Genomic DNA, 15424 nt, shown 5'->3' with positions numbered 1-15424 from the left:
CGGCGGCTGCCCGCCCCAATTGCCCCTGAGGACTTCTCCCCCCTGATCCTGAGGGGCAATTGGGGCAGCAGCTGCCACTTACACCCACTGCTGGCGCTGGCCCCAATAGCTCAGCTCTGTGCTGTCAGCAGGTGCAAGTGGCAGCCAGAGCAGGGCTGTGACAAGAGGGGCCAGGTGGGGGCACGGAGGATGGGCGGAGACCCGCCCCTGTGCCCACCGCTGCCTCGGAGCCCACAGTTCCTTTCAAGGTGCACAAATTTGTGCACTGGGTCCCTAGTATAATAATAACATGCACCCATCATTATGGCATTGTGCAGAGTATTTTCACTGCTCTAAAAATACTTGGTGCTCTGCCTATCTATCCTTCCTCCTCCCAACCTCCAGCAACCACAGATCTTTTCTCCTGTCTCCACAGTATAATTCTTTCCAGAATGTCACATGAGTTGGAATTTAACAGCATGTAGTCTTTTCAGACTTTCTTCTTTTATTTGGTAATATGCACTAAAATTTACTCCATGTATTTTCACGGCTTGATGGCTCATTTCTTTTTAGTGCTAAATGATATGCCATTATATGGATGTACCAAGTTTATTTATCAATTCACCTACTGAAAGACATCTTGATTGCTTCCAAGTTTTGCCAATTATGAATAAAGCTGCTATAAACATCTATGTGCAGGTTTTTAAGTGGATATAAGTTTTTTACTCCTTTGGGTAAATAACGAAAAGCACAACTGCTAGACTGATGATATGAGTATTTAGTTTTGTAAGAAACCACCAAACTCTCTTCCGCAGTGGCTGTATGTGTGGCTTTTCCACCAGCACTGGTGAGAGTTTCTGTTGCTCCTTTCCTTGCCAACATTTGGTAATAATAACTTTTGACCATTCTAATAATTGGTGTATAGTAATGTCCTATTTTTGTTTTAATTTGCATTTCCCTGATGATATGTGATGTGAAGCTTCTCTTTTTAAAAATATATTTTTATTGATTTCAGAGAGGAAGGAAGAAGGAGAGAAAGATAGAAACATCAATAATGAGCCTTAGCCAGGTTACCTCAGTGGATAGAGCATCGGCCTGCTGACCAAAGGGCCCTGGGTTTGATTCTGATCAAGGGCATGTACCTCAGTTGCAGGTTCCTCACCTGGCCCTGGTCCAGGCTCATGCAGGAGGCAATTAATCGATGTGTTTCCCTCATATCAATATTTCTTTCTGTCTTTCTCTCTCTCTTCCACTCTCTCTAAAAAGCAATGGAAAAATATCCTCAGGTGAAGATTAAGAAAGAAAAAATTAGAAGCATCAATGATGAGAGAGAATCATTGATCATCATTGATCGGCTGCCTCCTACACACCTCCTACTGGGGATTAAGTCTGCAACCTGGGAATGTGTCCTGACCAAGAACTGAACCATGACCTCCTGGTTCATAGGGCAACACTCAACCACTGAGCCACGCCAGCCAAGCAGAGCTTCATTTTATATGCTTATTTGTCATCTGTATAACTCCTTAGTGAGGTATCTGTTTAGGTATTTTGCTAACTTTTTAATTGGTTGTTTTCTTATTGTTGAGTTTTAAGAGTTCTTAGTACATTTTGGATAACAAACCTTTATCAGATATGTTTTTTGTAAATATTTTCTCCAAGTCTTTGACTTGCTTTATCATTCATTTGACATGTTTTTTGCAGTACATAAATGTTTAATATTTTGAAGTCTAGCTTATCAATTATTTATTACAAGGATTGTGCCTTTGGTGTTGTATCTAAAATTCATCACTTTACCCAAGGTCATGTAGGTTTTCTCTTATGTTATCTTGTAGTAGTTTTATAGCTTTGTGTTTTACATTTGGGTCTACAATCTATTTTAATTAATTTATGTGAGGGATATCAGGTCTGTGTCTAGATTCTTTTTTTTTTTTTTTTTTTTGCATGTGGTTGTTCAGGTGTTCCAGCATCATTGGTTGAAGAAAGTATCATTGCTTCATTGCATTGCCTTTGCCTCTATGTCAAATATCAGTTTACTATACATGTGAGTCTATTTCTGGGTTCTCTGTTCTGTTCCATTGATCTATTTGTCTCTTTTGGACAATGTCATATGACTTGATTACTGAGCTTGTGTTTAATTCAGGTAGTCAGTCCTCAAACTTGGTTCTTCTCCTTTAATATTGCATCTCCATTTAAATTTAAAATTAGTTTGTTAATATTCACAAAAATAACTTGCTATGATTGTTATTGGAATTGCATTGATCTGGTTGGAAAGAACAGACATCTTGACACTATTGAGTCATCTTACCCATGAACATGGACTATCTCTCTATTTACGTAGGTTTTTGATTTTGTTCATCAGAGTTTTGTAGTTTTTCTCATATAGATGTTTTACATATTTCATTAGATTTATATCTAAGTATTTCATTTTGCAGGGTCCTTATGTAAATGGCATTATGCTTTTAATTTAAATGTTATTTATTGTTTATAGGAAAATAATTGACTTCTTAAACTGAGATAGAATTGACATTTAATGCTAATTAGTTTCAGATATGATATTTGCATACACTGTGAAACACTCACCACAATATGGTTAGTTACTATCTGACACCATACAAAGCTACCTACGTTTATTTCTTGTGGTGAAACCTCTTAAGATTTACTCTCTTGGCAATTTTCAAATATGCGATACAGCAGATGAGTGGATTAAAAAACTGTGGTACATCTACACAATGGAATACTATGCTAACGTAAAAAAAAGGAAGGAACTCTTACCATTTGCAACAGCATGAATGGAGCTGGAGAGCATTTGTTAAGCGAAATAAACCAGTCAGAGAAAAAGAAATATCACATGATCTCACTCATTTGTGGAATATAATGAACAACATAAACTGATGAACAAAAGTAGAGCCAGAGGGAAAAAAATTTAAAATATAATAGAAGTAATCCTGTTATTTGGAGATTTTTAATATTTTCTACAACTTTTGTGATATTATAATATGTTGGTACAGTTTTGGTTATATTATCATATTTAAAATCATTTTTTCTTGAAATATTAATGTTCATTGCATATAAATGGCTAATTATTTTGTATCTACAGCTGGTAATAGATTTATTTTGTATATTAAAAAAATAATTAAAAAATAATTAAAAAACATATGCAATACAATGTCATTAACTATAGTCACAATGCTGTACATTACATTCCTGTCATTTATTTTATAACTGGAAATTTATACTTCTGACCCCTTCACCTATTTACCCACCTGCCTCTGGAAACCACCAATCTGGTCCCTATATCTATTAGTTTTATTTTATTTGCTTATTTATTTTGGTTTTTAGATTCTACACGTAAGTGAAGTTACACGATATTTATTTTCCTTAGTTTGACTTTTTTCATTTACCATAATATCCTCAAGTTTCTTGGCTCTTACAAATAATGTTTCAGTGAACATAGGAGTGCACATATCTTTTCAAAATGGTGGGGTTTTTTTCTTCAGATAAACACTGGGAAGTGAAGTTGCTGGATCATGTAGTAATTTTATTTTTAATTACACAAGGAATCTTTATACTATTTTTCAGTGTGGCTCTACCAATTTATATTCTCACCAACAGTGTATGAGGGTTTCCTTTTATCCATGTTTTCACCCACCTTTGTCATTTTTTATCTTTTTGATCATAGCTACTCTAAGAGGTGTGAAGTGGTAGCTCATTGTGCTTTTGATTTGTATTTCCCTGGTGATTAGTGATGTTGAGCATCACTAATCAAATGTTTGTTGGCAACATTCGATCCTCTCCCCATTTTTAAAGTGGATTTTTTTTTGTTGTTAAGTTGTATGAGTTCTTTATATATTTTGGTTATTAAGCCTTTGCTAAATAAGTGTTTGTAAATATTTTCTCCCATTTAGTTGGTTGCCTTTTCATTTTGTTGATGGTTTTCTTCACTGTGTAGAAGATTTTTAGTTCCCTGGAGTCCCACTTGTTTACTTTTATTTTTGTTTCCATTGCCTTTGGAGTCAGGTGCAAAAATTATTGTTGATACTGATGTCAAGGAGCTTATAGTTCATGTTTTCTTCTAAGAGTTTTATGGTTTCAGGTGCTACATTCAAGTCTTCAATTCATTTTGAGTTAATTTTTGGGCATGGTGTAAGATTGTTGCCTAATTTCATATTTCTTTTTTTGCATGTTGTGTACAGTTTTCCCAACATCATTTATTGAAGATACTGTTCATTTTCCCATTGTATATTCTTACCTCTGCTATCATAAATTAATGATATATATGAGGCTTTATTTCTGGGTATTCTATTCTGTTCCATTGACCTATGTATCTGTTTCTATTCCAATACCATACTATTGTGATTATTAGAGCTTTGTAATATAGTTTAAAATCAGGAATCATGATGCTTTCAGCTTTTTCTTTTTTTCTGAAAATTGTTTTGACTACTTGGGATCTTCTGCAGTTCCATACAAAATTTAGGATCGTTTTTCCTATTTCTGTGAAAATGCTGTTAGAATTTCTATAGGAATTGCATTGAATCTATAGATTTTATTGGGTAATATGGACATCTTAACAATATTATTCCAATCTATGAGCACAAAATATCATTCCATTTATTTGTGTCTTCTTCAACTTCTTTCACCTATGCCTTAGGGTTTTCAGTGAACAGATTTTTTGCCTCCGTGGTTAAGTTTATTTCTAGGTATTTTAAAAAACATTTTGATGCAATTGTAAATAGAATTGTTTTCTTAATTTCCCTTTCTGACAGTTTGCTGTTAGTGTGTGAAAATGCAACAGATTTTGGTATATTAATTTTTTATTCTGCAGCTGTACTGAATTTATCTACTGGTTCTAAATCTTTTTAAGTAGCATCCTTAGGATTTTTTATAAAAAACAATATCATCACAAATAATAACAGTTTGACTTATTATTTTGTAATTTGGATGACTTTTATTTCTTTTTCTTACCCAATTACTCTGGCTGGGACTTTCAATACTATGTGGCATAAAAGTCTTGTCTTGTTTCTGATCTTGAGGAAAAGATTTTAGCTTTTCATAGTAAGTATAAAGTAGGCTGTGAGCTTGCCATTTATGGCTTTTATTATTTTGATTTACATTCCCTCCATATACATTTTGTTGAGATTTTTTATTATAAGTTGCTGTTAAATTTTATCAAATGTTTTTCTGCATGTATTATGATAATCATATGAGTTTTATATTTCTTTTTGTTAATTTGGTGTATAACAATTAATTGATTTGTGGATGTTGAATGATTGGCCTGCCTGGAAGAAATCCTAATTGACTATGGTGCATGATCCTTTTCATGTATTATTGAATATAGTTCTCTAATATTTTGTTGACAGTTTTTGCATCTATGTTTATAAAGGAATATTGTCCCATACTTTGTGTGTGGTATCCTTCTCTGGTTTTGGATATCAGAGTAGTAATGGCTTCACAGAATTAGTCTGGAAGTGTTCACTACTCTTCAATTTTTGAAAAATTTTGAGAAGGATAGTTATTAACACGTTTTGAATGTTTAGTAGAATTCATCAGTAACCAAGGACTTTTGTATGTCACAGTGATATTGCAGGATATGAAATCAATATATAGATATCAGTTGCATTTCTATACATTAAGAGCAAAACATCTGAAAAAATAAAGTAAGCCATCCAATTTAAAGTATCAAAAACAATAAAATATCCAGGAATAAATTTAACCAAGGAGTGAATGATATGTACAATGAAAACTACAAGACCTTGTTGAAAGAAATCAAAGAAAACAAAACAAACAAAAAGCTACCCCAAGTTCAGAAAAATTAACAGTGTGAAAATGTCCATTCTACACAAAGCCATCGATAGATTCAATGCAATCCTTATCAAAATTTTAATGGTATGTTTTACAGAAATAGAAAAAAATAATCCTCAAATTCATAGGGAACTTCAAAGGACTCTAAACAGCCAATGAATTATGAGAGAAAAAAAGCCAAGTCATTACAATATCTGATAAAAACAATACAACTAAGCTATAATAATTAAGCTATAGTAATTAGAAAACAGACTCCTAAATCAATGAAGAGAATAGAGATCCCAGAAATAAAACCCTGCTTACAGTTAACTAATATTTACAAGGGAGCCAAGGATAGTCAATGGATAGTCTCTTTAGCAAATCGTTGGGAAACCTGTATAACCAAATACAGAAAAATAAAATAAGACCCTTATCTTACACCACAAAAATTAACTCTAAGTGAATTAATGACTTAACCCCAAGATCTGATATTTTAAGACTCCTAGAAGAAAATATAGGGATGAAGTTCTTTGACATTGGTCTGGAGAATGATATTTTGGATATGACAACAAAAGCACAAGCACTAAAAGCAAAAATTAGCAATGGTACTACATCACACTTAAAATCCTCTGCATAACAAAAATGAAAAGACAACCTATGGAACTGAAGAAAAGAATGGAAAACCATATATCAGATAACAGGTTAATATCCAAAAAACATTTTAAAACAATCATTTCAATATGAAAAACTCCATCAATGTGATTAGAAAATGGGCAGAGGATCTAAGTAGATGTTCTCTCAGATAGACATCTAAATGGCAATTAGGTACATAAAAAGATACTCAACATCATTAATCATCACGGAAATGCAAATCAAAAACATAATGAGATACCACCTCACACCTGTTAGAAGGGCTATTATCAAGACGGAATATAACAGGGGTTGACAAGGATGTGGTGATAAGGAAAAACTGTTGGTGGGAATGTAAATTGGTTTAAACACTATTAAAACATGGAGTTTTTCTAAAAATTTAAAAATAGAAGCCCTGGCTAGTTTTGCTCAGTAATTAGAAAGGTCTCTGATTTGATTGTCATTCCAGGGCACGTATCTCAGTTTAAGGTTCAGTACCCAGCACTGGTCAGGACTCAAGCAGGAGGCAACTATGTTTCTCTCTCTCTTTCTCTCTCTCCCTTCCACTCTTTCTAAAAAGCAATGGAAAAAATATTCTCGCTCCTTGGGTGAGAATCTTGCCTAATAATAGACAAACAAGGTAATTGACCATAACTCTGCTACGTTTCCCATTGGCTAATCAGCAGGATATGCAAATTAACCCAACCAAGATGGTGGCCGGCAGCCACACAGCTGAAGTGAGCAGGAGGTTTGCTTGCTTCAGTGATGGAGGAAGCCAAGGTTCCCCGCCTGTTGTGGCCCAGCTCTGAGCTCCAGTCTAAGCAACAATGTTACAATTATAGAAGCTAAACAAACCAAGAAACCTGCTTTCAGCCAGCAGTGGCCACGGAGCTGGAGACTTGGGTTGCCCCTGGTGATGGAGGAAGCCAAGCCCTGGCCCCAAGCTACAAAGTTTCAATTATAGAAGGTAAATAAATCCCAGAAAACATAAAGAAAAAAAGGAGAGGCTGGGAGCTTCTGTCGCTGGGGAGGCTTGGCCAGGCTGAAAACGGCCCTCAGCCCTTCACCCAGACTGGCCAGGCACCGCAGTGGGGACCCCCACCCTGAAGGGGGTGTGACCAGCTGCAAACAGCCATCAGCCCCTCATCCAGGCTGGCCAGGCACCCCAGCGGGACCCCCATCCTGATCCAGGACACCCTTCAGGGCAAACCAGCCAGCCCCCACCCATGCACCAGGCCTCTATCCTATATAGTAAAAGGGTAATATGCAAACTGACTCTAACAGCAGAACGACTGGGAATGACTGATATCTATGACACACACTGACCACCAGGGGGCAGATGCTCAATGCAGGAGCTGCCCCCTGGTGGTCAGTGCACTCTCACAGGGGGGAGCTCTGCTCAGCCACAAGCCAGGCTGATGGCTGCCAGTACAGCGGTGGTCATGGGAGTCTCTCCCGCCTCCTCAGCAGCACTGAGGATGTCTGACTGCAGCTTAGGTCTGCTCCCCGCTGGCAAGTGGACATCCCCCAAGGGCTGCCGGGCTGCCAGAGGGATGTCTGATTTCTAGCTTAGGCCCAATCCCCAGGGGAGTGGGCCCAAACCAGCAGGTGGTCATCCCCCGAGGGGTCCCAGACTACAAGAGGGCACAGGCTGGGCTGAGGGGGATTTCCCCCCACCCCGTGCTCAAATTTTTGTGCACCAGGCCTCTAGTTAAAAATAGAGAAGAACTATCATATTACCCATCAATTCCACTTCTGAGTATATATCCAAATAAATAAAAATAGTATATTGAAGAAATATATGCACCTCATGTTACACTAACCATAACAACCAAGATATGGAAACAACCTCTGTCTGTCAATGGATGAATGGATAAAGAAATTTATCCATTATTCTATCATGAGAAAGAAGGAAATTTCTGTCATTGCATCATGGGTGGATTTTGAAGGTATGCTAAGTGAGATAAGTCAGACAGAGAAAGATAAGTACTGTATAATATTATTTATATGTTAAATATAAAAAATCCAAACTCATACAACAGAGAATAGAATACTGGTTATCAAGGGATGGGGCATGGGAGAATTGGAGAGATATTCTTTAAGTGGCCAATCTTGCAACTACTAGATAAGTAAGTCCTGGAGATCTAATGCACATTATAACTATTAGAGTAAACAATATCTATCTAATAATAGGATAATATGCAAATTGGTCAGGACGCCATCACATAATGACTGATCAGCAGGCTGCATCCCTGCCCCCTGCTCAGGCAGCTGCGAGGCCCGGGGTAGGTAGAATAGGATATGAAAGGAGGGAATAAGAAAGGAGAGAGAGAGAGGAAGGTAGGCCTGCATGCAGACAGGCCGAAAGGAGAAACAGAAATACAGAAAGGGAACAAGAAAAAGATTCATGAATGGAAAAGGGAAGGAAACACGGGTCTGCACACAGGGGCGGGGGGGGGGGGGCAGAGCAGGTGCACCTGGCGAGGGGTGGGGCACAGGCGGCACAGAGTGGGGAGCCCCGGCCAGACCCGGGAGGAGGGCGGTGGCCCCCAACACAGGCTGTTGGCGGGGAGGTGCCCACGGGTCCCAGGATGGAGGGGTGGATGGTCCAAGGCCTTCCAGGTGGAGGTGCTCCAGTTTCATGGCAGCAGCACCCAGGCCGTGCAGGCCTCGGCCACCCTCGCTGGGCCAGGCTCCTTGAGCTGGGAGGGGAGGCGAAGCTTAGCTGGGGCGGAGTCGGACATTAAGGAGGGTACCCCTTTCATCCCAGTGGCTGGACCCCAAAGATACTAGCCAGGGTTAGGTTGGTGGCGCATTAAGTGTACTTTGTTGACTAGAAGTTGGGACATCCCAGGAAGGAAATGGGAAGAGGATGGTAGCAAGGAGGCTGGGGAACGTGGGGCGGCAGCAAAGGCCTAGCTAGGGCTGGGCCCTGGGCTGGGGGTTAACACACCTCCGAACAGAAACTTTAATATCAAAGTGCGCTCAGGTGGGGCTGGAATCAGGTCCCAAAGAGGAAAGGGGAAAGTTTAAAAGAGAAACCAGTGAACATGGGTGGGAGGGGGGTAGGGGAGTGGGGGATGGGGGCGGTAATAATAGGGAAGGAGGGGGGGGCATGGTTCAGACTCACAAGGGAAAGGCAAATGGGGGGGAGGAGGGAGGAATAAGAAGGAGATAGACACAGGGAATGAAGGGAGAGAAGGAAGGAGGGAGGGAGGGAGAGGGGCTGAGCGAGGTTCAAAGGGAAGGAGGGAAAGAAAGCAGGAAAGAGAAGGATGCTAAAATGGGGTGATGCCAGGAAAATAGTTAAATAAAAAGAAGAAACAGAATGTGAGAGTGAGGGGAGTTTAAAAGGAGGAGTTAGTAAGAAAATTAAGTACAGGGTGATTTTTAAAAAATGTTCTTGGACATCCCCTGAGGGCTCCCAGTCTGTGAAAGGGTGCAGGCTTGGCTGAGGGGCTCCCCCACTCCCTGTGCACAAATTTTGTGCACCAGGCCTCTAGTTTTATTATAATGATCAAAGTTTCTAAGAGACTAGATCTTAATCGCTCCTACCATACACACACAAAAAGATAATTATGTAATGTGATAGAGGTGTCAACTAATGCTAAAGTGGCAATTGTATAGCAATATTTAAATGTATCAAATCAACATATTATACACCTTAAATTTATATAATGTTATATGTCCACTATATGTCAAAAAAGTTGTAGGGATACAGGAGCATTGAGAATTAATTAACTTTGTACAGGTCCAGATATAGCAGTTATAAACCTGAAATATCAAAACTATTAATGTGGAAAGAAAAGCAGAGATTCTTCAGAAAAGAGCAAAAATCTACATATACAGAAATCATCAGTAAATTTTCTAAGCTACATCAAAGCCTTTCCCTTCCAACTTGATGGAATGAGACATTACTGAAGGGGAAGGCAACCTCACTGTGGGGCATCAATCATGGTGGGTCTCAGAGGATAAAGGTAAAAGAAGTGATAACTGTCCCTGTACCTCCAACAGATCCCTTGAGTTAAACTAACCCATAACCCAGTTCCCTGAGTTTTACTAACAGGAATATGTCCTCTAGAATTAAAGATATTAAGACTTGGACAGCTCCCCCCGCTTACCCGCCCCCCCGCACCCCCCCCCTCCCCCCCGCCCAGTGAACTAGTAGTTAATGCACTAGAAATCAAAGGAGAAACCATTGCACTGCTATTTTTCACATGCCATTTACCTTTATTTCCTGGCTGGTAACACACAAAGTAACCATATCTGACAAATAGCAGCACAGAAATGATTATGTAAAGTACTACTTCCCAATAAGGAATCTCTGGTAACAAGTCATCTGAAACAGAAATCACAAAGATTCAATTAGGAAAGCAAAAATCAGGGTGTTCAGTGAACTAGAAAGAGATGCTATATAGTAAAAAACATGCCATTTCACGCACTGGTCTTCCTGCATCGCTAGGGATAGGCCAGGCTTGGAATATGTGCAATGAGGCAAAGACTAAGGCTGGTATCATTTGACTTAGTATGATATTAGAGCTGAAGAAGCTACCTCTTGCCAAATTTCCTCCTCCATCCTATTACAAATTGCCACATTAGAGAACAACAGAATATAATACCTCTGTATAGGATCTGAGTAGCTTTATGTCCTAAGTTAAATTTGTTCTCCCAAGCGTAATGTTTATTGAGAAAAAAAAACAAAAACACAATATAAATTACTTCTCTGTGAAAACTATTAGTTCTGTAGAAAAACTAATGATGGCTTACATTTTTGCATCTACCTTCATGGGGGAAATTTGACATGCATTTTAAAATAATATTCTTTCAGGATTTTGCAATCAGAGCTTTGCTAGCACAATCCAGAGATTGCTGCTAATGTCTGGAGAAAAAAAATAGTAAAAGAGCAGCGTCTTGCAATTCCAGAGTCACAGGGAAAACTATATCTTCAGTTTTCTAGCTTTGAACCTTTTAAGAAATACCCTCCACAGAACCATTAAAGTGCTTATTTGAACATTATGCCAAGTGAAATAAGCCAGTTAGAGAAAGACAAGTACCATATGATTTCACTCATGTGTGGAATTTATTGAACAAATTGAACTACCAAGCAAAATAGAGATAGACTCATAGATAGAGAGCAGGCAGACAGCTCTGATTGAGAGGGTGGTGTTGGGGGGGTTTGAGGGTGAAGGGATTAAGAAAAAGAGAAGGAGAGAGAGAAAGAGGGAGAGGGAGAGAGAGAGAGAGAGAGAGAGAGAGATTGAGAGAGAGAGAGAGAGGGAGGAAGGAAGGAAGGAAGGAAGGAAGGAAGGAAGGAAGGAAGGAAGAAAGAAAGAAAGAAAGAAAGAAAGAAAGAAAGAAAGAAAGAAAGAAAGAAAGAGAAAGAAAGTTAGTTGAACTTGTAATGTAACCACACATCTACACAGTAGCTAATTTGGCCTTATGCATCTTTACTGGGGGAAAAATACTTGAGCTAGAATAATCCAGCTTTACAACAAAGGAATATAAGAAAAGAATCCTAAGATATAAGGAACAAAAGAAATAATTTGAGTAAAATGATAGTTTAAACCATGATTTAAATTTTGGTATCCTTGGAAGGTCCTGAAACCAATCCCCTTCATACTGAGGAAAAACTGTAATTGTGGGCAATTTTATGATGTCTGCATTCCATATTTTTATGTCACTATTTGTGAGGTAAATTCTAAAGAAAAGGGTGTTTAATTACATTATTTAAGATTAAAACATTACTTAATGTAAGAATAAAATAATAAAACAAAACAAAAATAGAATAACAAGGGATAAAGAAGAGGGCTGGCAAAAATAAGAAAAGTCTCATTTTTAAAAAAGACAAAGGTATTACTTAAAAAGGGAAATTAAGAAATTTATATAGACACGTTCAATTAAATTTATGTAATTAACTAGTAAAGCTAAAAACCAGAATGCTCAGAAGTGATTATATTTAATGAGCCAGGTGTGTAGGATAAAAAATTTGTAAATCTCATTTGGTATCTTTCTATGTTCTTTAGATTGTCTTTTCACCATCATATATTATAAGAGAAACATGTTATCATTGCATTAATATACACTTCATTAATAAACTTTAAAAGTTAGATTTCTGTAAAATTATAAATTTTTATACTTTTCAAAGTCATTTACAGCTAAATATAACATCCTCTGGCTTTGCATTTAATCCCATAAATTTAATAATCCTATTTTACACATTTGCAGTAAATTAGCATTTGGCAAGCAGTTCTAACTATAATAATTTATTTTGTTCTAAATTATTTTAAATATAATTTTTATTGATTTTTTACAGAGAGGAAGGGAGAGGGATAGAGAGTTAGAAACATTGATGAGAGAGAAACATCGATCAGCTGCCTCCTGCACACCCCCTACTGGGGATGTGCCCACAACCAAGGTACATGCCCTTGACTGGAATCGAACCTGGGGCCCTTCAATCCGTAGGCTGATGCTCTATCCACTGAGCCAAACTGGTTAGGGCTTGTTGCAAATTATTTTATAGTCATTTTATTTATTTACTTTTTTAAATTTATCTTTATTGTTGAAAGTATTAAATATGTTCCCTTTTATTTTCCTGTTGACCCCCTCCACTCTACACTGCCCTTCCCACGCCTTCACCACACTATTGTGTGTGTCCATGGGCTATGCATATATGCATATAAGTCCTCTCCCCCCACCTCCCTTCCTCTTTAAGCTGTCTTCACCCACCACCTGCCTTTCCTCTGAGATTTGTCCAGATTATTACTTATGACAATAGCCATCAATGAGAGAATCTATTCCCAATACTCACCTGCTAGTTTAATATTTGTCCATTTCTTTTGGCCAGTTATTGGATTCTGAAGATTACATGTAACACCTCTTTTGGAGTTGTCATTGAGGATAAGAGTAGTGCTTATGTGGAATAACTTGGATTGATCTTGTGAGTAGGATTCTGATGAAGGTGGAATTATTTGTCCGCTGCTATCTATCCATTGTATCTGAGGTTTAGGGAACCATCTTCCTGAATTACACTCCACTATTATGTCACTGCTTGTAACATTTACATTAAACTGGATCTCCAAGCCTACAGCTAGCATATGATAAAAAAAAAAAAAAAGCAGGGTAGTTATGTTGGAAGGATGGCAAGTAAAGAGAAAAAGACATAAGATGCCTTATCTATAATAATAAAAGTGTAATATGCTAATTAAACTGGGTGTCCTTTTGGACTTCCTTCTGGATGAAGCTGGGGCTGCAAGGGAAGCCCGGGTCCCAGGTGCCAGAGGGAAGCAGGGGGAAGGAAGGCCTACTCTTGCACAAATTTTGTGCATTGGGCTTCTAGTATGTTTATAACTGCATAGGTAGACTGAAGTATCAATTATTGCAAGAAGATTAAAAAATTGGAGTCAAGATTGGCACCTAGCGTTTGCAAATAGTGGTACCATTTACAGAAATGGGGAAGTGTTGCTGAGTTAATAATATAGGCTCAGAAAAGACCACCCCTCTCCTAAACATAATAAAATTCACAATAAATTTGAGAAAGATCTATAAAGTTCATTCAAAAGAATTTTCTTGCCTTTCTTGCTATACAAACATCCTGGAAATCAACACAAAGTAAAAACAACCAAACAGAACAAAACCATACAATAAACAAACAAACATAAAAAACAATAAAGTGTGGTGTGTTTTTTTTTCAACAGTTCCTGGCACAAAGGTTTCAATAAGTACTGAAAAAAAAAGATAGTGGTTAGAGATTTTAAAGTGCTTTAGCTTCTATTTGAAGTATCCTTTTTTCTCCTAAAGCACTTAATTATCCATGTATGTAACTTATACTGCTATTTCCCCCAACAAATTGTTCTGAATGAATGTATAATTACTCCCCAAACTTAATTATGAGCAGTGAAAAGGGTAAAATTACAATAATTCTAAGATCTGAAATTTGGGTACTTTTAAGAGATCTGGCTCTATGATTTAAATTAATCTATATATATATATAAAAGCTTAAGGGACCATTACCACTGAATGACCAGAAGGACCCGAACAACTGGACAACCAGTTGCTAACGCACACTGACCACCAGGGGGCAGATGCTCAATTCAGGAGTTGCCCCCTTGTGGTCAGTGTGCTCCCACAGCAGAAGCGCTGCTCAGCTGACCCACCCGTCCTGTATATTGTATTATTGTGTTCACCACCCCAAGTCAATTCTCTTTTTAATCACCATTTATGCCCCCTTTACCTTCTTCTACTTCCCCTCTGCCCCCACGCTTTCCTCTGGCAATCATCATACTGTTGTCTGTACATGAATCATTCTTCTTCTTCTTCTTTTTTTTTTTTTTGCTTAATCCCTTTACCCTTCTCCCCTCTGACAGTTGTCAGTCTGTTTTTAGTATTCATGAGTATTTGGAACTCATTAAATATTTGAACTAATTAGTTGTTGCTCAAATTTGTGAGGGCAAATATTAGCAGCTCAGACTAAAGGTTTAGCTATAATCACATCATAGGAGGGCTTTCAGTTTTAAGATAAGATTATTATAATAATTTTTTAGGAGATAGGAAACCATAGAAAGTTTTAGGAAAACAGAAATGCCCTAATATAAATTTGGCTTTAGGAAAATCAAATTTTATAATATTTTACTAACAATTATATGAGTAAATTATTTTAATATTAAAACTGATTGATAACTAGAGAAATATGGGTAAAGCAATGCGGAATACCCTATAATATGTTTGCAAATTTTCTGTAAATCTAAAATCATTCCTAAATAAAAAGTTTTTAAAAAGTATTAGGGTGGATTTTGTCAATGTTAATTTCTTTATTGTGATATAATAAAATAGTTATTTAAGATGATACTGTTGGAGAACCCTGGATGAAGGGTAAATGCAATATTTATTATTTTTTAATTGAATCTGAATCCACATTTACTTCAAAATAAAAAGCTTGATTCAAATAATTGGGGCCTATCTCATAAAACAAGAAAAAATGGTAGTAGCCGAAACCGGTTTGGCTCAGTGGATAGAGTGACGGCCTGCGGACTCAATGGTC

The 15424-nt window shown here is 37.5% G+C and overlaps 1 protein-coding gene across 2 annotated transcripts in view; it reads right to left on the bottom strand.

Moving 5' to 3' along the window:
- Positions 1–15424, bottom strand: part of LOC139001791 (selection and upkeep of intraepithelial T-cells protein 1-like) — a 90884-nt gene that overhangs the window by 22994 nt on the left and 52466 nt on the right. For both annotated transcript variants that reach the window (XR_011470105.1, XM_070403330.1), the window contains exons 4-5: positions 13196–13474; positions 10616–10726 (exon numbers count right to left, since the gene is read on the bottom strand). Coding sequence is in view for 1 of the 2 variants with exons in the window: in XM_070403330.1 (XP_070259431.1) it covers positions 10616–10726; positions 13196–13474 (390 nt within the window). In the remaining variant the exon portion in view is untranslated. The remainder of the gene's footprint in view (positions 1–10615; positions 10727–13195; positions 13475–15424) is intronic.

This window comes from Myotis yumanensis, unplaced genomic scaffold, assembly GCF_028538775.1.
Source record: "Myotis yumanensis isolate MYYU_CA2020_CCGP unplaced genomic scaffold, mMyoYum1.0.hap1 SCAF_2, whole genome shotgun sequence".
Lineage (NCBI taxonomy): Eukaryota > Metazoa > Chordata > Mammalia > Chiroptera > Vespertilionidae > Myotis > Myotis yumanensis.
The sequence above is the reverse complement of the archived record's forward strand: the minus strand, read 5'-3'. Positions and strand labels throughout refer to the sequence as shown.